This window comes from Amblyraja radiata, chromosome 10 (genome assembly GCF_010909765.2).
Source record: "Amblyraja radiata isolate CabotCenter1 chromosome 10, sAmbRad1.1.pri, whole genome shotgun sequence".
NCBI lineage: Eukaryota > Metazoa > Chordata > Chondrichthyes > Rajiformes > Rajidae > Amblyraja > Amblyraja radiata.
Window position 1 is genome coordinate 56,833,051 of NC_045965.1, and position 24,617 is coordinate 56,857,667.

At 38.2% G+C, this 24,617-nt stretch overlaps 1 protein-coding gene across 5 annotated transcripts in view; it reads right to left on the bottom strand.

The window, feature by feature from the left end:
- Positions 1 to 302: 302 nt before the first annotated feature.
- The window catches only part of fnbp1l (formin binding protein 1 like), a 110,006-nt gene continuing 85,691 nt past the window's right edge, over positions 303 to 24,617 (bottom strand). The window contains exons 10-17 of one of the 5 annotated variants that reach the window (XM_033028927.1): positions 22,516 to 22,611; positions 16,524 to 16,538; positions 15,006 to 15,115; positions 10,852 to 10,984; positions 9,072 to 9,187; positions 7,334 to 7,488; positions 3,902 to 4,060; positions 303 to 1,894 (exon numbers count right to left, since the gene is read on the bottom strand). In XM_033028927.1, coding sequence (XP_032884818.1) covers positions 1,881 to 1,894; positions 3,902 to 4,060; positions 7,334 to 7,488; positions 9,072 to 9,187; positions 10,852 to 10,984; positions 15,006 to 15,115; positions 16,524 to 16,538; positions 22,516 to 22,611 — 798 coding nt within the window. In that variant the 3' untranslated portion in view covers positions 303 to 1,880. Of the gene's footprint in view, positions 4,061 to 7,333; positions 7,489 to 9,071; positions 9,188 to 10,851; positions 10,985 to 15,005; positions 15,116 to 16,523; positions 16,539 to 22,515; positions 22,612 to 24,617 lie in introns of all 5 variants that reach the window. The other 4 variants (XM_033028929.1, XM_033028926.1, XM_033028931.1 and 1 more) reach the window with 4 other exon arrangements.

Below are 24,617 nucleotides of genomic sequence, written 5' to 3' on the forward strand. Positions count from 1 at the left end.
TAACTTCCCTTGTCAGCCACAGTTGCCTCTTACTCCCCTTAGAATCTTTCTTCCTCTTTGGAATGAAATGATCCTGCATCCTCTGGATTATGCCTAGAAATTCCACCATCATTCCTGCTAGGATCCTTTTCCAGTCGACCTTGGCCAGCTCCTCTCTCATGCCTTCATAGTCCTCTTTGTTCAACTGCAACACTGACCTTCTCCTTCCCAAATTGCAGATTAAAATTTATCAAAGCTGATTTAATTTCAAAAAGGAAACAGTTAATATAACAGGTATTTAAATATGACAAAACTCTTTGGAATACATTAATTTATTTAACAGTTCTCAACAAAAAAAGTATTTTAAACAGCATCTTAACAATTTTTCTTAAAAAAGACAATCAAAAATTAACATGTGCATAAAGGTCATTAATTCAAAACCTTGACTGCTTTTCACTCTACATTCTACTTTGCCTGACGACTGATCAGTGACAATTTAAACCAGATCCTCACACTGTATACAACTTGAACTTTCTTTTATATATAAGATAATGTGCAAGAAGAAAACCCTCCTTCAATTGTTCGCCTCTTTACTCATATTTGTAATTTTACTCACAAGAAAGCAGCATCTAAAATGACATACGAAGCAGAAGCATTACAACATTACAAACTGGCTAACAATTTGTTCCAGTCACCTAACCGCAGATTTACAGCTATGGAAGAGTATATATTTTCTAGTACATTCTAGCACTTTCACAGTCAATTTGTGATATAAATTAAGACAACTCAGATTATACAGTGCCTATTTGGGAGATTGAGTACCATTGCCAATATTTTCAGTGGTTTAATGTACAATTAAAAAAATTATGTGCCACCAAGTTGCAGAGAATTAATCTACCAATCTGACGAACCTTTAAAAAATATACATACTTAACACAAGGAAACGTGTAGACTTTATGGTTTAAAAAAAAATACAGCTGTTGAAATTTATTTAAACAAAGCTTTCCTTGATGTTTCAAGGTTATCACAGCTGAATTTTTTTGTCTACAATCTGCCATTAAATTCATAGTTATTTTCCAGGAACTCAATTCAATAGGAAGACTAATTTTCTGCTGCACAATGTCTTCCTGTTTTTAATGCAATGAAAAGGCTGCTCATATTTATTGGCTAAAAAACAATGGTCTTGTTAACCATTGTGGCTGTCAGGTAATATTCAGATAATGTTTTGTGTGGTTGACATGTGCAATTTGGTCCAGAAACAATGTAAAATATTGTTTGATAGAAGTTTAAAGGTAAATCGATTTCCAGCAAATTATACACTTTTCTATTCAGAAGATAGTTTCACATTTGTAATTTCAATACAAACTTAGTGGCTAACACAGCACTAAATCATATTTCCGCAGTCTTCACAACTGCTTAAATGTACATAACATTCACCTTTTCTGAGTGACAATGGGCTTCTTCCCAGCATTAATTAAACTGGACTCCAAACCACAGAATCCTTTATTTCATTTAAAAGGTATTGCTGAGAAAATGTTTCACCCCCCCCCCCCCCCCCATTCATTTCAAGAAACTTATTTCAAGTAGCCCCAAATTGAAAAATCAAATTTGAGGAATACATCTTGGTTGTTGGATTTGAACTGAACAGAGATTATACATTTATTACAGTTCAGATCACAGGTTGACAATGGACTTCAGCAGAAGAACAAAGTTTGCTTTTCAAGCAGTCTGGAGTATCCTGGAGAATATAATATCTACACATATGTTGTTACTCAAATAGATCAAAGTGCGTATGGGTTAGATTATCCACGAGAGCCAATAAATCCACACGTTGACTTGTGGCCATTCCAGATGACAACATCTGCGCCGTTCGTTCTGAGTACACCAGAGCTTTGCATAAACTAAAAAGTTATTCCTAAGAGTTGACCAGAATAAAAAATATTACAATCTCTAATTAAAAAAACATTCATTTCAAATCAATTTAGTAAACCGATACAAATCTTTAGTAAAAACAATATAAATATTGACTGAAAGATTAGTTGCACACTTCCTCTGGTACCTTATTATAATACATTTGTATATTAGGAATGACTACATCAGTAGCTTGAGTACTGAGAGCATGTACAAGTCAATCAAACTTGATGTCAATTAAGCTTGCAACAAATGTAAGCCTTTTGTGATACTATTGGAAACAATGGCAGTCAGCAGATTTAGGCACTCTTCTGTAAAATAGTTGATTTAAGGCAGCAGCTGTACTGAGAGATAGTGGTAAAATAAGTGGCTAGTTTGTCTTCAAGGAGTTCGTGACGTACATCTCACACGGTTTCTGCCCAATTGTCTCTCTTCACAGTGGGCCACTTTGTTTTCTCCCGAAGCCATGTGCTGTTTTTCAGTTGCGTTTCCATTGACCCTTCGTCATCAATGATTAATCCAATTTGCGAACCAAAAAAAAAATGCAGGCCACAGCAAGGAGGGAGGAGAATCCATAAACTGCACACTAACAATGAAAAGTTGCCGCTACTGTTTTGTCAGAGCTCTTCAACACTGGCAATCAACACGCCACTATTTCCATGCAGTAGTGAGAGCAGCACAAATGAAAAATGGGATGGAACTACAAATGTGATAAACTGTTTAGAAGGGATTATGATAAATAGGGATTGCACATCAACAAAACAGGCCAACCACTGTACAGTCTAGACATCTCTAAAGTCAATATTTAGTGTGATTTACAAAAGCATGCAACAGCACGTTAGGGCGAGCATGTAGGATGGCACAGGCAGACTATGTTTTTAAAATACCATCTGATAGTGAAGCCAATCTGCAACTACTTCACCGGGGTAGATTAACCTTTGGCATTGATAACGGCGTGAAATACTGTACTGTCGATTCACTGGGGTACCATATTAACTTACTTAGAATGGTGTTAATTGTGTTAGTGGCAAAATCAACCATTATATACATGCAGTTTCCTCCTCCCTCCTCATCTACCAGCCTCAATCTCTTAGCAATTGCGCTTTTCCCCCACCCCAGAAAACAGCTGCATGCAACCTCCTTCAATGCCTCGCCCAAAGTTTCAAGAACCCAAAGACCAATTCAGGAACCTGTAGTCCAGGGAAAAAGAAAGAAAGCACCATTACTACATTCAGTTGGGACAAACAAAAGATAATTAATTTTTAAAAAAAGGTAACAGGAAAAACTCTCAAGTTTTAGGTTGAACTCCTTAACCACATAATCCCAAAAGAACGACAAAATTTCACACGTGCTTTGAAAGGTGTTACATTAGATCAACTGTAATCAGGGTTTCATTTTGATAACTCGCAAAATAATTATCAAGCATTAATAGCACAGTAAAATACAGGTTAAGTTCCATTTTTAAAAGAATGAAACAGGAATCTAATGAACACTTTAATGGGCCTCTTCAGTGTCAATACTCAAAAGTTATTTCTTTTGGATCGCTTATAAAAATGTTTTGCTTAAAAGTAACAAATAAAGAAAAGGACCGTTTGTTTATAAATCCTCATACTTCTAAAGCTAAAAGATTATATTCTAATAAAAATTCCCAAACCCTTTGCTTTAATAATCAATTAAAAAAAGTAGAAAATACCAAGACCCTTCACTTATATACATATTTACAAAGTTTAAGGCAACAGGAATAACAGAAAGGATTGACCATGTAACAATTCTAGTTTAACAGTTTCCAAATACTATGTCATGTTATAACTCAGGATCTGCATTCATGCACAAAATTAAACTTAAAACATTAATTAGCTCAGCTCACATGGTGAACAAAGAATTATGTAATAGGAACAATGTATAAGAATTCATACACTGTTCCTCACTATTCCTTTAATTTTAAATTATTTCAATTTTCCCCGACTATAACGGGATTTCAGCAGCAATATTTATATGTAGGTCACTGCACCTTTACTGTTTCTCTCTAGAGTAATATCTACATATGATGTTGGCACATAGCCTTCTTGTCCATTCTGCTTCCGTGCCCTTGTCCAGCCATCACCTTTATCTTCTTCAATGACATACAATACCTCTCCTTCGTTCATTGATAATGTCCCTTCATTTTGACCTGTAACAGGGGGGAAAAAAATGGAAAGGTCTGACTTCATTTACTTCATTCGCTGAATTTTACAGTTCAGAAAAAGGGCACCTTGTCTATGGTAATTGTGTTACTCCTTGCATAGAACCATCCAATTAGGTCCACAACTTGGATCTTGCTCAAAAGAATTGTCCTTTATGCCTGTAAGCTGGCAATTATTAGACTCAAAACCAGTTACACATGGAACACTGAGCCTCTCAGGGGACATGTATCAAATGTACAGGTTAATACAGCTGTAACAATATTTTTGCTGATGTAATGAAGGGTCAAATGCCAAAACTCTGTAGATTTAAGCAGACATAAGCAGAATGCACTGGAAACTGGTTGTATAAGGCAAAGCAATGACAATATCACAAGCTACATAGATCTATGACTATGGAACTTGGACTTCAATATTGGGGATCAAATAACATAAGATTTTCAATTAACATATTTACGTGATTGAGAGCTCTGTCCATTGTGGTGGATGGCAAGCTATCCTTGCGAAAAACAGAACAGGCCTTGAAAACACTGGTGTGGAAGTGTCATTACAACACATGACAGTGCTGGAGAAATGGGGAGAATGCAACAAGCAGGGAGGGAGAAGGCATAGCCTAGATGGTTGTGAGAATCTATGAGTTTGCAATGGATATTAGTCGTTAACCTGTTTAAGAAGGAACTGCAGATGCTGGAAAATCGAAGGTACACAAAAATGCTGGAGAAACTCAGCGGGTGCAGCAGCATCTATGGAGCGAAGGAAATAGGCAACGTTTCGGGCCCAAACCCTTCTTCAGACCAGTCCCCTTTCATGGAAATACAGCAGTAACAAAAAAAGGAAGAATCATAGATAGACTAAGTGAGAGAGAGAGCTGGGCAGAAATCGGCAGTGAAGATGCAGAAAGCGGTAAACAGCTTTGATACAATCCTCAATACGCTATAAACTCAGAATTATCTATGTGTCATGACACAGGGATTATTTCAGTTTTGTCCTTTGGATTACCTGGAGAAGTTCATTTGCAACTAGAGAGGCAGCAAGATTCTGACACAGTAAAAAAAATTAAAACTTGCATTATAGTCGTTGGACATTTATAGGGGATATAGCAGAGAATTTAAACTGGGGTGGTGAAAAGAAGACCTGAAATAGGCTTGGAAAGCAAGATTAACGGGCCTGTCCCACTTAGGCGATTTTTTCGGGGTCAGTGGCGACAATTCCTGCTGTCGTAGGTTGACGTAGGTGTTGTCATAGGTGCTGTCGTAGGCTGTCGTAGGTGAATTCCATTAAAACTAGTCTCTGGCAGTCGCCTAAAGAGTCTCCTAAGTGGGACAGGCCCATAAGGAAACCCTTTATAAGTATATTAGAAGCAAGAGGGCAGCTAGGAAAAAACTGGTCCCCTTCGTGGGGTCCAAAATGAATACATTACATAGGTATTTTGGAGGATGAAAAGTTAGAAGCGAGGAATGCTGATAATCTAGAACATGTTTAAATCAGGAGTGAGGAAGTATTAACGATATTGGCACATATTAAAGTGAATAAATCCCGAGGTCCTGACAGAATCTATCCCAGGATGCCGAAGGTAGACACAAAAAGCTGGAGTAACTCAGCAGGACAAGCAGCGTCTCTGAAGAGAAGGAATGGGTGACGTTTCGGGTTGAGACCCTTCTTCAGACCCGAACCAAAACCTCACCCATTCCTTCTCTCCTGAGATGCTGCTTGTCCTGCTGAGTTACTCCAGCTTTTTGTGTCTATCTTCGGTTTGAACCAGCATCTGCAGTTCCTTCCTACACTATCCCACGCTGCTGTAAGGAACAAGAGAAGTGATTGCTGTTGCACTGAAGGAAATGTTTTGGTTAAAATTCTCAGGGACAGGATTTATGTTCACTTGGAAAAGCAGCGATTGGTTAGGGGGAGTAAAATCCTCTCCCACAAAACCAATTTTGAATTTTATTTTTGAGGTGGCGACTAAGAAAGCTGATGAAGGAGGCCAATAGATGTGATTTACATGGACATTATTAGCAAGGCTTTTGATAAGGTCCCACATGGTAGTCCGGTCTAGAAGGTGAGATCTAAGGTGTATGGGCAAACTGGATCCATAACTGGCTTGGTGACAGGAGGCAGAATGTAGTGGTGGAGGGTTGTCTGCCTGACTGAAACTCTGTATCCAGCGCTGTATCACAGGGATTGGTGCTGGGCCCTTCATTTGTCATGTACATACATGACGTGGATGGGAATGGAGGAGGTATGATTAGCAAATTCCCAGTGACTGGAAAATCGGTGGAGTTATAGATAGCGCAGATTAACTAAGGATAGAGGGACATAGATCAGCTGGAAAATTGGGCATAGCAGCGGCAGATGGAAATTAATCCAGACAATTTGTGCTAACACATTTTGGAATGTCAATAATAGCTGCACATACACAGGGAACCTTAGTAGTGTTGATGCACGGAGAGACTTTGGGATGCAAATTCATAGTTTCTTGAAAATAGCGACATTGGTGGATAGATTAGTGAACAAGGCATTTGGTATGGTGGCCTTCATAGCAGAAGTGCTGAGCATAATAGGTGCAACATCATGTTACAAGTGTACTAAACATTGGTCAGGCGGCACTTGAACTATTGTGTACAGCTGTGGACACCACACTATCAGGAGAAGGTAGTCACAAGAGTGTGGATGGTGGAATCTTGAAAAAAAAGACATATTGCTGGAGAAACGCAGCAGGTTGGACAGGACCCATGGAGGGAACCAGACAGACGATGTTTCAGGTCAGGACCTTTCTTCAGACTATTCGTATTTTGCATGTGGTAGCGCTAGAAAGAGTACAGAAGAGATTCATCAGGATGATGCCTAAAATGGAGGGCTTTAGTTACAAGGAGACAAAGTTGATCTTAAAGGGGTGACCTTATAGAGGTTTACAAGATGAAGGTTACCAATAGCGCACAGAGTGTCTTTTTTCCACCAAGGTAAAGAAGGTACTTGGATAGGAAAGGAGTAGAGGAATACAGGGGAGGTGCAGGCAAATTGATTGTGTACAGCTCTATTGTGGATTCAAACAAAAATCTAAGATACTCTTCCATCTCCAATGCAGTTGTTTTCATTGTGGATTGTTCACAGAAAAAAGTCTTGAATTTGTTTTGCCCTCGGCAGATGGGAATGGAGTGGCAAATTTCCATTAATAATACAGGACAAATAAAAATGATCCTTTCTCAAAAACATTAGACTTTAAAAAGTAACGATAATATAAAATTGAGACCAAACTAAGATTTTACCATCAAATGGGTACAAAGATTTGCAGTGGCCAATAGCAGGTAAAGGCTCGTCATCTTCAAATTCATCATCAAATTCAACAGAACGGCGTGGTTCAGGATATCTGTGGTGTGCTTTCTGCTCTTGGCTTGGATCATCGGTATAGCTCCCATCAGGGCTGATTAAAGCAGACAACAGTTATTGATAAACTTCCACATACTTAGACTTGAAAGTAACTAGATGAATTTTAAATGTACCCATTAAAATAAAATGATTCGTGGAATTTTCAAGAAAAACCCTTCAAATTTTAAGTTGCAACAAGCTTAGCTCTCTAAGTTTTCGTAAAATAAACAATAGGTGCGGGAGTAGGCCATTCGGCCCTTCGAGCCAGCACCACCATTCAATGTGATCATGGCTGATCATTCCCAATCAGCACCCAGTTCCTGCCTTCACCCCATATCCCCTTATCTTTAATAGTCCTACCTAGCTCTCTCTTGAAAGTATCCAGAGAAGCGGCCTCCACCGCCCTCTGAGGCATAGAATTCCACAGACCCACAATTCTCTGTGTGAAGAAATTTTTCCTCGTCTCTGTTCTAAATAGGTGACCCCTTATTCTTAAACCGTGGCCCCTGGTTCTGGACCAAATGGAGGATTAAAAGAATCACCTTAGAATAACTTTGTATAAATGGTTTAGATAGTACTTTGGCTTTGGTTTTCTTGGTTGAACACTTGTCCTGGTGTTATACCACATACTTTGTGTTTTGATTGTAATTTAGTATGTAAATCACTGGCAATAACATGCTACGATTTGAAACTGTTCTGAGGTGTGGGTCTAAGTTGCTGGCCATCCACTAAGAGTTTGCTCAAGTATCCCACCTCCACATAAAAATTCAATAATGACATTATCTACCATACAACTTCCAACTGATTGGACCGTCTTGGCAATCTAGTCTCAACTGGTTGATTCTTCAAGAACACAATTTTTTTTAATGGATATTAAATATTATGCAATGTGAACTTTAAAAAAAAAGGATATTCTGCAATGCCAACATGTTATGCAAGTCCTGAGAGCTTGGAAAGATTTGGGGAATATTAATTACAAGCACCAAGGATTAGCATCCAGGACATTCCTCTTTCGTAACATATGATTCCAAATGCTTTATTACTTTTGTTGTGGAATGCCATGCTGATGCCAACAATGGTTGTCATGGTTGACAGAAAGCAGGCTCCAAAACTTAATCAGATTTTACAAACTGCTACAAATGATAATAGGTTCACTTTCATTGGGAATAGAATGCACTTTGTAATCAAGCCACTATATGCTAGAAATAGAAGACACTTTAACATGTTTGAATGTTTCAAGACATCGATTGGCTATGAACACGCTTTACATGTTTTAGAACTGGTATTCATTGATACACCATTCCTTCTTTAATATTGTTTTAAATATCTGCCTTCTGTTGATTTAGAAAACATTTGACATAAGTCGATAACCCACAGTCAGTTCAGGATTTACTGTTCAATTTGTTGTTGAACAAGTTGTTGAGATACTTCTTTTGTTTTTAGTTAATTTTAGTTGAGTAGTTTGCAAAAAAAAAAAAAAGCTAAGAAAATAAGTACTTCCTCAACAAAACCCAACAGCATTCAAACTTTGTGTTGATAAAGTCAGTGATTTTTGTGAGAAAAATGCACCAAAACTAGTTTAAGTTATTTAACTCATGATGTTCTAAATCCATTAACGGTCACTGGTGGAAGGCATACCTCTCTCGCCCAGGTGTTCCATGATGGTTAGTTTCAATGGGACGTTCAAACGCAGCACCACCACTTAATCGTCTATCTCCCCTTCCACACGTTTTTTCAACCTCAGCAATCCATGCCTTAAAGAGATTAACATGGTACCAGTTAGCAGTCATATGTAGAAATAAAGAACTGCAGATGCTGATTTATACCAAAGATAGACACAAATGGGTAACTCAGCAGGCCCATCCTTTTACTCCAGATGCTGCCTTACCTGCTGAGTTACTCCAGCACATTGTGTTTATCATCAGTTAGCAGACAGATCAATTAATAACAGCTTCTGTTCACAAGTGTCTAGAGTAAAATATAGATCATAATAAAATCATCAATAAAATTATGATCATTTGAGTTTTATCAGCACATCATCGGTGCCCCGCTCCCTGCCATGGATGCCCTCCACCACAAACGGTGTCTGAGACGGGCCGGGAAAATCATCAAGGACCCCTCTCACCCTAACCATGGACTATTTGCCCTCCTCCCATCAGGGAGGCGGTACAAGAGCCTCAGGTCTCGCACAAGCAGGCTGAGGAACAGCTTTTTCAATAACACCATTACACTGCTGAACTCACAGTCCTGACGCTAGCTATCTTTTATACTCTCCCATCTGTATACATTTATTTGCCTATGTACCAGTTTAATTCATCCACAGTGCACATATTGTTTAACCAGTATTTTTATTTCTACTATCTTGCACTCTGACCAGACGCTAAACTGCATTTCGTTGTACCTGTACTCGTATTTGTGCAATGACAATAAAGTTGAATCAAATCAAATCAAATTATAACAGAATCAGCTCAATATATTGTTTAAAATGAAATAAATTAATGCTTTAAGCTAATGTTATCACAAAATATATTTTCAGATTAGCAGCCCAAATACCTGCTACAATAAGCAGGCTACCTGTTTCTCCTCCTACCAAGAGGTACTTCAGTTCCTCTGCTTATGACCCAGAAGTGAAAGCATGGGCCAGTGACCTATTACAAAAGATAACCCAAAAACAAACTCGCTACTTTCAGTCCACTGAATAGTTGCCCCAATTAATTAACTACTCATTAATATTTTAAACTTTAAACAGGAGCATAGTTTTGATAATGTGTTGGTAGGCACCATTGAACCCAAACAACAATGAAGCAAGTTTCCAGCAGACTCAACAAAAAAAAGATTATCCTTAAGATTCTAATTTTAAACAGTGCTGAAGAAGTACAGAGCCAAACCAAGGAGCCAGCTTTCATCTGCTGGAGACATCAGTTGATCACAGAATCAGACACCCAACATCTTCTCCCTATTGTCATGGTACTACTAACATCTGCCTCGCTCTCCCCTGCCCATCAAATCCCACCATAACCTAATTCTAACAAGTCATAGTCACCTGGCAGTGGAAAAACACTGAGCACAAGGTGGCGCAGTGGTAGAGCTACTGCCTTACAGCGCCAGAGACCCGGGTTCAATCCTGACCACGGGTGTTTCTTTGTACAGAGTTTGTACGTGCTCCTTCAAACCTCTGCTTTTTCCCTGCCTTGTCCAGAAACAACTATTATTTCCCAAATGCCAACAAGTTGAAGAGCTAACTCAGCTCTGAATAAGTGCATGTCATACCTGCGAGCTAAAGCATACAACACATATAGAGCTGTATAGCCACATTAGTACTCAAATATACAGAAAGAAAACATACAAAAACAAACACAATGCATATCCGACTTCCAATGCCATGTTGTCAAGATGCAACGACAGCTTTCCAAGTTACCTCGTTCTTTTGAATCTCATAACGTAGTCTGTCAATGTTGCTCATGGTCTCTGATATCTTTGGGTGCAAACTACCAGAATCACCCATCTGGGGATTTCGTTCGTAAACATCTTTCATTTTGTTTAAGGCATCTCTGTTAAAATGCAATGCAATTATAAGTTAATGAATCATCTCATTTAAAATGCATTAAAAATGGATATCGGTACCACTCCAATTTTCATTTTTAATGTTAAGATTAGATTTTTAAAATACAAATTTCATATTTTTAATTTAGATCTGTATTGCTATTCATAATTTCTAGAACCTACTGCAGTAAATTAAATAATTATTCAAGAGTTTTTAATTCAGTGAAGTTCTTAAAATTACAACACAGCATTTAACATAGTAATAAGTAAGTACACATTGATACCAATGGCATATATTTTTCAATTTGGTTTAACGTGCTATATAGTAGACATCGAGTAGACATAGCTTTAAGTAAAAGGGCAAAGTTTAAAGGAGATGTGCAAGGCAAGGTTTTTTTTGTTTTTTTTTTACATAGAGCGTGGTGCTTTGAACACGCTGTGGGTGGTGGTTGAGCCAGATACACCAGTGGAATTTAAGAAACATTTTGATAGGCATATGGATATGAAGGGAATGGAGGGATGTGGATTATGTGCAGATATATATGAGATGATCTTGACCTCATGTTTGACAAAAGGGTCTGTTCTTGTGCTGTACTCTTCTATGTTCTAAAATATAAAAATGTCTTGCACTTTTAAACTTAAGCCAGATTTTCCAATTTCAGTTAAAATTCATAGTAAACTACGTTTAACCACTTGCAATCACACTTCAAATTGTGAGGTCAACCTACAGCAAAACCCACATCTTAAAATGCATATCATAACAGGACCAGCCCATTAGTTACATGTCTCTGCCGGTTCTGCTGAGTATATCCAGTATTTTATGTCTATCTTTGGTTTAAACCAGCATCTGCACTTCCTTCCTACAAATGTCTCTACTCTGTTTTACTGAATGAATAGATAATTCAATATTACATGATATAACAGGAGCCCAAAATTGAGTTTTTACATAAGAATATGAAATGTTGATGGATGTTTAAGTTTCTTTTGATAATTAGCTGCATTTTAAAATTTATGTTCTCCCACAACCGTGATTAAAATAATTGCACAAGGAGAAAACTGGATGTGTTGGGCGTAACACGGAAAATCAAGACTGCAAAAGGGAGACATATTTGGGTTGACTCCTGTTCTAACACTGGGCAGATTGAGAACGTGATAAGGCGTGTCTATTCATGGCAGCAGGGAGCAAGCGTTGAATCACTACAGTGACAGCTGAAGGATGAGTGCAATAAAACAAGAGCATATTTGAAGGTAGTCCAACTGAAAGAATTATTCTAGGAAGCAAATGGACACAAAATGTAATGTGACTGTAACAGAATGTTATTGTAACAGATAGCATGATGTAACATTATTGGGAGAACCACATGATTATAATAGTGATCACGTAATGACTCTGAAAACTAACGCAATAAAGAAAGAAATATGAAGGTAATCTTAAAGGTAGACAAAAGTGCTGAAGAAACTCAGCGGGTGCAGCAGCATCTATGGAGCGAAGGAAATAGGCAACGTTTCGGCCCGAAACGTTGCCTATTTCCTTCGCTCCATAGATGCTGCTGCACCCGCTGAGTTTCTCCAGCACTTTTGTCTACCTTCGATTTTCCAGCATCTGCAGTTCCTTCTTAAACACAAGGTAATCTTAAATATGAATGATTAAAAATTAGCATTTGTTTGATTAGCCCATTTCCAGTAACCCAAAAACAAATTATTTTTGTTTTTCCTTCAGAATAATTTTTAGACTAATTACAAATCCCATACGAGAGAAGGGATCAGAGGTAATTTTTCAAGATGATGCTTCTATTTCAGATTTTGATATCTGTGGTATTTAAAAAAATCCAGAAAAGCCATATTTTATTGTCCCTTTAATACCACTATAAATAGCAGCACCAGAGAATGCTCAAGTTATTGTATCTCTGATGTGTGTTGTTACTTCACACCCACTTTCCAAGTTGTAATCTACTTTCTAGCACCTTACAAACAAACTTTAAAAAAGCTGTCATTGCTCATAACAGTTAAGCATTAGTTTCATTAGTGGCTGGTATTTGTAAGCTAACACCTCATTTTGCAGTATCATGAATTTTGTAGTTCAACTGTGAAGGAGGTTGCAACAGTACCAATTATGTGTGAAGCCTCGTAAGTTAGTGGTCAATGTAAACAATTATGCAATACATCGAACAAGAAAAGGCCAGAAGCCGAAAATAAGAACCATAGACCTTTGAGGCTAAAGTTCTAAAGGCACCAACAACCCAATGGTCACAGAGTCTTACAGCGTGGAACCAGGCCCTTCGACCCAACCTACCCACACTGGCCAACATGTCTCACCTACATTAATCTGGCCTATGTCCCTCTAAACCTGTCATGTCCATGTACCTGTCTAAATTTCTCTTAAATGTTGCGATAGTACCTGCCACAACTACCTCCTCATTCCATACACCTACCACCCTTTGCGTGAAAGTTACCCCTCAGATTCTTATTAAATCTTTCCCCCTCATCTTAAACCTATGTTCTCTGGTTCTCGATTTCCCTACTCTGGGCACGAGACTCTGTGTGTCTATCCGATCTATTCCTCTCATGATTTTAAACACCTCTATAAGATCACCCTTCATCCTCCTGCGATCCAAGGAATAGAATCCTAGCTTACTCAACCTCTCCCCATAGCACAAGATCCTCGAAACATCCTCGTAAATCTTCTCTGCACCCTTTCCAGCTTGACAACATCTTTCCTATAACATGTTGGCCAAAACTGAACACAATACTCTAAATTCGGCCTCACCAAAGTCTTATACGTTCAGGGACGACAGATGGCACAATGGGCTAAGTGTTCGGCTGGCGACCGGAAGGTAGCCGGTTCGAATCCCGCTTGGAGTGCATACTGTCGTTGTGTCCTTGGGCAAGACACTTCACCCACCTTTGCCTGTGTGTGAATGTGTGTGAGTGATTGGTGGTGGTCGGAGGGGCCGTAGGCGCAGAATGGCAGCCACGCTTCCGTCAGTCTGCCCCAGGGCAGCTGTGGCTACAGAAGTAGCTTACCACCACCGAGTGTGACTGAGGAGTGAATGAATAATGCGATGTAAAGCGCCTTGAGTATTAGAAAGGCGCTATATAAATCCCATCCATTATTATTATTATTATACAACTGAAACATGACCTCTCAAATTCTATACTCAATGCTCTGGCTGATGAAGCCCAATGTCCCAAAAGCCTTTTTGATCACCCATCTACCTGTGATGCCAGTTTCAATCAACTATGTACCTGCATCATACGATGGTGACCATTTTTCACGTGTAAATTCTAGGGAAAAGTTATTAAAGCATTCAGAACACTGAACCTAATTGTATATATTCACTCCTTTTTCAGTTGGGACTACCAAAGAGCCGGAAGCACACATCTTGGCTGCTTGACAGGTCCCCAGCTTCGAGGCAACAAGTGAAGTTGGTGTAGCCTGATTACTGGCCCAGGATGCATCACCTAACCTAGTCTCCATCAAGTAGTGAGTGTGAGAACTGTGTCTAATATGGAAAGATTCAACACTAGGCAGCACTTTTACCTACCAACCATCATAGATTTATTTCACGAAACAGCATGGAAACAGGCTCTTCAGCCCACCAAGTCTGTGCCAGCCAATTCACACTAGTTCTATGTCACTTCACTGTCAAATATTAAATTACCACCTTAATCAATCATATTCTAAAAGAGTCAGTTCTGTTCACATACCACATGCACTTCACGTGAACAAAACACAAGGCACTTGTGACTTTATCACAAAGTCAGCGAAAATAGTCACCATTTGATGGTCTGCTTTTTAAACCTAAAAGTAAACCCGTTACCTGAAATGTAAATTAAGTTTAAATTTCTGATATTAATTAATTCAGCTAAAGTATATTATTGAAATTATCATTAATACTGAAACTGTGGCCTTTTCCATGGTTTGTTCCCAACATTGTTTAGAAATAGACTAAAAATAGACAGCATATGATGTGCAAGTTTCATCACAATGCTATCTTCTGGAATAAGTACAACTTAGCCTGCTCAGACCTTTGGTCAATTTCCTTCTGATATTCCTTGTTAAGCTCGTCAATCCTTTGCTGAAGCTTCTTGCGCCTCTGTTCTGGTGGCAGGTGACTAAAGTCTTCTGATATAGCGCCCTGAAACAAAGATTGAACCAATTTTTAGTCACATTTATTAACTTTGAACTTACTGTCAAAATATTGACATCAAATGTGAAAGCCAGCATTAACTTGGTTGCAGGTAAGTTTAAAGCGGGTGATTTAGAACAGCACAATACATTTTGTAAATTCACCAATAGCAGTGAGATTTTTTTTTGCCACAGTATCATGACTTTGTTCAAAAGCATTATACAAAATGAAAATATGCTTTGAGCATGCCTTTTAATAATATAATCACACCACAACAAATCACATCTCAATTAAAACGACACATGAAATGCACATCAGTTCAACAGATAGCATTTATCACGGCACTCAGAACCCCCCAATATGTATCAATGTAATTGCTCACAGTCTAGTATTGGAGTTGATCATTAACAAGTAATTCAAATGCAGATTTCCCCACGTGGGCCACTGTCATAAAATGAGGTTATTAAGGTGCAGGTGTGTTATATCTACATAACCATTTCATTACAGCAGTATTGAATTTGAAGTCATCAATAAATGTTTGCAGAAGTATTGCAAAAAGTTACAGCAAAACAAAAAAAATCATGTACTCTATAGTAGGTACACAAAATTGCTGGAGGAACTCAGCGGGTGCAGCAGCATCTATGGAGCGAAGGAAATAGGCGACGTTTCGGGCCGAAACCCTTCTTCGAATGTACTCTATAGTGTTTGCATCTGGAACAAGTTGTCTTCACATTAGAGTGGCAAGATTTAAGTCTGGCAGCTGTCATTTACAGTGGCCTATTTTCATTGTGGTATTCGAGCTAGTGTCCACGACACTAAATGGAACTTTGTATACAGAAAATATTTTTTTATTCTGGATGAAGTGCGAGTGAAATGAAATCGTAACTCATGTTGGGCACTGTCATTTCTGTTAATTAGATGTGGGACAACAGAGAGAACAAAAAGTACTAACGCTCAAATCCACTATTATGTGTTCAGTTTTGATATGAAGTTGCTGACAGACAATGTGGTGTGGATCAAAAGGAAGAGATAAAGCTGCATTTCAATGCAATTGCACACACACGCACACACATCTAATAATAAAGCAACAAAACTGCTTGAGGGAACACTTTAGGGAAAGCTTTTCAACTTGCTACCCAGCTGACATTGTGGATTAGTCGGCTAATTTAGGAAGTTACCCATTTTGAAGGAAAACAAGGCAACTCTGCCAGGACAAATTCAGCAAGATGTAGAATTAATAAACATAAGCACAATGAGTCTCAGGCACAAGCTTTATCAAATATTGCATAAATAACAGGTTAGGGAAACAAATCAAACGCAGCTTAATTTTCAAACGCAACGCAATTTTGAAGACACTTCAACCATAAACACTTCCACAAAAGCAACACCAAAGCCTTGGGTTCAAAGTGCTGCTTACCAGCCTTATTGAAAGCTTCACAGTTCATATGGAGAGAGAAAGGAATCAATATAAATGCTCTCCATCTGTACCAATTATAGCTACATAATGTATAATCAGCATCAAATGCATTTAAGCTGCTGCATCCCCATGTGACGTAAATACGCCAGTTTCAGCACAAAAATTGAAGAATGCCACACAAAATTTAAGGAATGCAAGCTGACCCTTTTTAAAATTAGATTTTCTGATTCTCTTTTTCCCTCTGGGGGAATTATTCCCTCCGAGGCCTTCTGAGGGGCGCTTTAAACAGTTTATGTATGTATTGTTAGGTATGTGTACCATTGTATGTAGCACATTAGTATCTGAACAGCACTTTGGTCAACGTGAGTTGTTTTTAAATGTGCTATACAAATAAAATTGATTGATTGATTATTCAATTCAAGTCTTTGTGGCAGGCAAGCTAACCTCAGCCACTCAACTGATTAGTCTCTATACGTTTAAGAGCAGAAAAAAAGTATTCCTGCCCTACTATAATTATTCATGACCATCAGAATTGTATGCTTGTAGATGATGTACGACAGGAATGATCACTTGTGTCGGAAGGAACTGCAGATGCTGGTTTCAACCAACGATAGACACAAAATGCTGTAGTAACTCAGCGGGACAGGCAGCAAACCTGGAGAGAAGGAATGGGTGATGTTTTGGGTCGAGACCATTCTTCAGTCTGAAGGTCTCGACCCGAAACGTCACCCATTCCTTCTGTCCAGGGATGCTGCCTGGCCCGCTGAGTTAATCCAGCATTATGTGCCAGTTTTAGGGATGATCACTTAATGGATTAGCCCTTCTGTAAATGACACTTCTTAAACATGAAAAGTGTCTAGTTGGGCATCAGAAAGAACACTCTCCTGTGGTTGGAGTCCGGCTATGCATAAAAGGCTGTAAAAGAAGGCAAGCTATTAATCTCAACCTAAGCTTATTGTAGCAGGTCAGGGGTGTGCTCAAATATCTTTGGCTGCTGTTTCAACTACCTTTCTAATTCACAAAACAGAAATAGGGATTGGATGCTCATCCCTGATTGCCATCATTATTTTTTAATTTAAAAAAAATTTTTTTTATTAGAAGTACAGTAAGTTACAGTAGTACAAGCCACATATATCTTATTACATTTATTGTACCCCTTCATTTTTTAAGCTTTAAGGAAAGACAGAAATAAAGAAAGTAAAGAAAGAGAGACATGTTAGAGTCGTGTTAGTGTGAAAGAGTGATCAAAAAGAAAAACCCATTAAACAAAGAATTAGAGAAGAAAGTTAAGAAATAGGCCATAGAAAAGAAAAAAAGAAAAAGAAACACAAGCTCTATTATAAATACCGCGCAAAAAGGGATATACCAACTTCATATTTTTCATCCCCCCTTACCAGAACCTGACACCATTTCTTTTTTAAAGTATTGTTGCACCTTATACTTGTAGTAAGTCGATAAATGCAGACCACGTCTTTTGGAAGTGGTCTGATTTGCCTGCAAGGAGGAGTCTCATATCTTCCAGGTGTAATGTTTCAAACATATTTGAGATCCGCATATTTATTGTTGGAATAGGAGCGTTTTTCCAGAATTTAAGTATAAGCTTTTTTCCCGTTATTAACCCATAATTAAATAAATACCTTTGAAATACATTTAGTTCAGGGCTGCCTTCCATTGTTCCAAAGATAATCCATTCTGCTTTTGGTATCAGTTTTATTTTAAATAATTTTGTGAAGATTTCAAAAATGTCAGTCCAGAATTTTTGAATTTTTGTACAAAAAACAAACGAGTGCGCTATAGTAGCTTCTTGAATTCGGCATTTATCACAAATAGGTGAGACGTTAGGAAAACTTTTATTTATTTTGGTTTTTGAATAGTATAATCTATGTAAGATTTTAAATGTATTAGAATGTGTCTTACGTTAATCGAGCATTTATGCACATATAGTAAATGTTTATCCCACCACTCTTTTGACATTTTTATAGCTAGTTCTTGTTCGCAGTCTCTTCTAATACCATCGATTGATGGAATTTCTATATTTAGAATGATGATATACAAGTATGATATTAAATTTGCTGATTCGGCCTTTGTCTTCATTGCTTCGTCCAGTAAATCTGGTGGTATATTATAATACTCTTGTGTATATTTTTTCAAATAATCACATCTTTGAAAATATTTAAAATAATGATTATTTCTCAAATTATATTTTAATTGTAAATGTTGGAATGATAATAATTTACCAGTTTCATACAAGTCTCCGAGCGTTTTAATTCCTATTCTTTCCCATTGTGTAAATGATTTATCCATAATAGAGGGTTTAAACGACGGGTTATTAACTATTGGAGATAAAAGAGATACATTTCTTAATTTTAGATTATATTTTATTTGTTTCCAAGTTCTAATTGTACTGTGTATAATTGGATTTTTATTGTATTTTGTGTTATTCAGGTTCATTGGTGAGAGGAGGATCGCTCCAATATTGCAAGGGGAGCAGTCCTCTCTCTCCAATACAATCCAATCCACCTGTTGGGCAGAACTGTCCAGCAGGTGAATCATATTTTTGTTATTTACTGCCCAATGATAGTACATAAAGTTAGGGAGTGCTATTCCGCCCAATTCTTTGGGTTTGCTCAAGTGTGTTCTTTGTATTCTGTGGGATTTATAGTCCCATATAAAATTTGTAATGTCTGAGTCCAGTTTAAAAAAAAACGTTTTTGGTAGGTATATAGGAATTGATTGGAATAGGTATAGGTATTTGTGGTAGAAAGATCATTTTTATAGCATTTATTCGACCTATTATTGCCATCATATTTAGTTCAAATTTCAATTCACAGGACCAATATTTGCAGAACTGAAGAGAGTCCACCTTACCAATGTCAGCTAAATCCATTCTATTTAATTCCACATCCCAGCTCTTAGTCTGCAGCTTCAAAGTTAAAGCACCTCATACATATATGCAAGATTATATATATATTTTTTAATGCTGAGGATCTCAGGATTGAGGATGTGCAAAGATTAGGGGGGGGGGGGGGGGGGGGGGGGGGGGGGGAGTCTACCCCACGACCGAAGGGGGAGGAGTTGTACAGTAGGATAACCACTGGGGGGAAAAGGATCTCCTGTGACATTCTGTACTGCATCTTGGTGGAACCAGTCTGTTGCTGAAGGTACTCCTCAGATTGACCAGTGTGTCATGGAGGGGGTGAGCTGTATTGTCCAGGATGCTCCGCAGTTTGAGGACCATCCTCCCTTCCAAGACTACCTCCAAAAATCCAACTCCACCCCCAGGACGGAGCCAGACTTCCTGATGAGCCTGTTAATCCTGTTGCCGTCCGCAGCCTTCGCCCTGCTGCCCCAGCACACGACAGCGAAGAAGATGGCACTGGCTACCACCAATTGGAAGCCAAAGATATTACTGCAGACTTTGAAGGAGAGGAGCCTTCTCAAAAGGTACAGCCAGCTCAGTCCCTTCTTGTTCAGGGCCTCAGCATTCCTGGACCAGTCCAGTTTACTGTCCAGGTAAACTCCAAGAGATCTGTACTCCTTGGTAAACTGCACATCCACACCATGACTGGAGACCGTGCCATCCTGGATATTTTAGGGAGGGATGTTGGCAGCAGTAACCAGAATTATCAAAGTATCATTCCAAGATAATGTTTTTGAAGCTCACATAAAATATTCCAGAAATGCTGGTTTAAATTTTATGGTGAAAATATATTTTACATTGAAGAACATGGCTAGGTGACCTGAAACATCACCCAGCCATGTTCTCCAGAGATGCTGCCCGACCTGCTGAGTTACTCCATAGAGTCATACAGCATGGAAACAGATCCTTAGGCACAACTTGCCCATGCTGACCAAAATGCCCCATCTACCTGCCTGCCCACGTTTGGCGCATATATCCCTCTAAATCTTTCCTACCCATGTACCTGTGCAAATGTCTTCTAAATGTTGTTATAGTGCCTGCTTCAACTACCTCCTTTTGCAGCTCATTCCATATATCCACCACCCTCTGTGTGAAAAAGTTGCCCATCAGGTTCCTATTAAATCTTTCCCCTCTTACCTTTAACCTACATCCTCTGGTTCTTGATTCCCCTACTGTGGGTAAAATAATCTGGGTCCATCTGATCCACTCATGATCTTATAGACCTCAATAAGATCATCCCTCAGCCTCCTGCACTCCAAGGAATAAAGTCCTAGCCAGTCCAACCTCTCCCTTTAGTTCAGGAGCTCAAGTTCTGGTAACATCCTCGTAAATCTTCTCTGCACTCTTTCCAGCATAATTTGTCTGAATAAATGACTTCATTTATATCCGCCTTGGCTCAGTTAATGGCATTCTCACCGATAAATTAAAAGTTGGATTTGACATCCACTGCTGAGACTTGTGCACACAAATCTTTACATTCCATTGTAGTTTTAGTGCATTCCAGTGCAGTTTCCAGGAGAATCCTGCCAGACTGAAGATGCCATTTTTAAGTTGGACGTTAAACCAAGCCTACATTTGTATTCTTGGGGCGTACAAGAGATGTGTGATATTAATTTGAAGAAGAGTTCCCCCAGGGTGCCCTGATGAATAATTAACTTCCAGACAATGCTTTTAATCTATCTCTGCATCAGCATACTGGTGCCTGTGGGATATTGCTGGGCATATTTCATTAATTGCTACGATGCAGTAACAACTACACTTCAAAAGCATTTCACATGCTGGACATCAAGATTATAAAAGTTTAAGCTACTACCTTCCATATTCATTCATATTTATTTAATGAGGTCATGCCAAATAAAAATAATTGCATTTCAATTGAAATATTATTGGTCAAAAAAACTCTGATGCACATTCTTATCACAATTTGGAGATTGAAAATATTGTCCACACTGGATCGGTGTGAAAGGGATGCTACAACTTTAAATGCTTCAAAATTCAGCACTGCACATTTAAAAATAAAAAACACATGCAAACTTTCAATACATAGCCTCTTGGTCACATACAAGAAATGTTATACTGACCCTTTCAAAATATCTTCAATGTAGGCAGCTGTTGGACAACAGTTATCACAATGAACAGCACTAAAGACAACGGTCATTTTGACTCATGCTTCACAGTTGCAAGATCAATCGGGAAAACACAACAGGAACCGGAGTGGACTAGTCTGGCCAAATGGAACGCTTGTGTGTTGTAAAATATCACATCATGGAAACAATATTACTTGAATAAAATAAAGTCATATTACGTCATCCTCTAGCTTAGATGATAAGTGATTTCTTACCAGGGGTCATCAGACTCAAACATCCTTATAAATTGCTATAAAGATGCGAGACAACCCACTGCATGCGGGTCACAGCTTATTGAGCCACTGCAACAATTTGGCAGAATAAGGGTAAAAAAGGCAAAAACATCAACCATTATTCACAGAGACTCAAGGTAACAGCAAATGAAAAATGTAAATGCCTTTGCCCGATGTTATTTTGTTCCCCATTCAAGTGCTGGACACAAGTAAGGATACTGTGAACCATTCTGGTACCAAATGCCGTTCAAACAAAATCATGCAACATTGTTAAAATTTCATAAAATACAAGGATGCACCAAACAAAATCACGGTGGAATCACACTTAATTCGCCTTTACATAAGAAACGTTGTCATAAAATAGGGCTTTTATGGTTAGCAGTGAAATATAAATAGTTACCTACATTTCACTGCACATATCCACTATGGAAAAAGTTATAATTTAAAAAGTTAAAACATTCTAATGTTATAATTCAATTCAAATTCAGCTGTAATTCAAGGCTCAAAGTTTATAATCCTAAAACAGATCGGAGATCTTGTCTTTTTGGTTAATAAGTAAATGTGGCAGAAGAGAAATTGGTTAAATGCTGATGCAATTGATTATGGCCATTAATTGAAAAAAGCTGTTGAACTAACCACGGAAGCCCTTGCACATCAGTCACATGCTACAATCCAAACGGTTTTAAGCTTATGTTCAAAATAAACCAACTTACCCCTCTTTTGAAATCCTTGAAAGAAGGAATTCGGGGTTTCACTGTCTTTATTTCATTCATACAGTAAGACAGTGGATCCCTGGAAAATCTAGGAGACTGGGGGCCATAGGGAGTCGAGGATGAGCAAGATGGGGCAGGGGAGAAGTGAGAGAATGACAGCTAACATGAAAATAAAGAAAACAATAAAACCACAAACAAAAACAAAAAAAATCAAGAGGCACATCAGCCAAGTACTATGGTTCTAGATGGCCACATTAATTGTAGTGAACTATGCATTTTTCCCCAGAGGTTATGTGCAATAACGTGCATCAGAGGGTGATGGATTTCTGTAAATGGATAAATTATGTGGATTGCAGCTAATCTTAGCTTTATTATTTGCCACCAGGTGACAACTGAAGCGTAGGGTGCATGGGGTGTCAACAACCTTAAAATTAAAAATTGGAACTGGATAATTTCTCCATATTTTACCAGCAGTCGCCATTTAAATCAAATAAAATTATCAGCTGGCCACAGAAATAACATAAATGACTCAATCTAAACAAAAAAAAACACATTGAAGCACATGCATTGCTCTGTTCTCAAGAGTAATCATTGTATGCATTAACACACGTTGCCATTTACCCTAAAGCATGTCTGTCAGCACACAGCAATATATGTTGGAACATCACAAGTTAAATTATTAACAGATTGAAGTTCAAATTGACGTGATTCTGTTTTTAAAAAGAAAATACTTTAGTGAAATACACAAAATCAATACACAAATTGCAGAAATCGGCATTAGCTCTGTAAAAATAGTAGCAGTCTACAGTAACAATACGTACCGCGTAAATGTACACAAAACTAGAAGAATGGAACAAAATTACTCAGTTATTTTTCAACGTGAAATGCTCTGATTTATGAAACAATAGCATAGGATAATTTATTGAAAGGCTGCACTTTAGAAAATGACAAAGAACATGAATAGGAGCTCTTATGGCCTGTTTCAGTATTCAATTAAATAATGGCTGGATCATATTTTATCTCCATATAACCAAACATCTGTTTTACATTCCATATTATTCTCATCCAACAAGATTGAGGATTCTCATAAATAACGTGCTCTGATATTATTCATTTGTCCCTTTAATCAATGATATATTACAAAATTCAATCACATTTATCAGGCATCGCATACCTTTCCCAAAAAAAATTTACAAGGTAAATTCACTCTGTCCAGAAACATAGACCAAAAATTTCCCAACAATAGATGTTAGGCTAAAGGCTCTAATATTCCTGGATACCCCCTCTCACCTTTCTTAAATGGGAAAAGAATCTAAGCAACTTTAAGATGAAGGAACAGTTCCTAAATAATAGAAAGATTAAAGTTGAGGCAGCTTCAATATTCTTCACAGATTTTCTTTTTCACCTAAAGATAGAAGCCATATCATGTGATAAGAGTAGAATTAGGCCATTCGGCCCATCAAGTCTACTCCGCCATTCAATCATGGCTGATCTATCTTTCCCTCCTAACCCCATTCTCCTGCCTTCTCCCCATAACCTCTGTACACCAAGAGTATTGTTTGAGTCATTGGTCCTCTTTACACTTGTTGCACCTACTTTCTTTAAAACTACCAAGATTTAAACCATCTTTTCACAAAGCTTTTCACTGTATCTCGGCACATGTGACAATAAACTAAGCCAATCTGCTGCTGAGTACGGGCCATCCTTCAGTTTTCTTCATCAGTGTATTTGGCTTAAATTACTCATGGACGAATTACTTCCGATTCAAGTTTTAGTTTTCATGAATTTCCAACCGGCTATCCTGTTCCTCTATTATAAATGTTTACGCAAAGTCATTATTCTGCATTGCTCCCATTTTCTAATTCCTGTTCCTACAACAGGATCACCACCGACTTTGCAGGACCAATAAAACATTTTGAAAATTGTAAAAGTTAGTATTTTCTTTGATTTCTTGTTTATTTTTCTCACTTATAACCCCACAGTATGAACATTGAATTCTTCATTTTTAAGTAATACTCCCTTTCTCTTTCCTGTGCCCCCCCCCCGTGTGATCCCATTTCTCCCACTATATCACCCCCCTTCACCCCCCCCCCCCCCTTCAC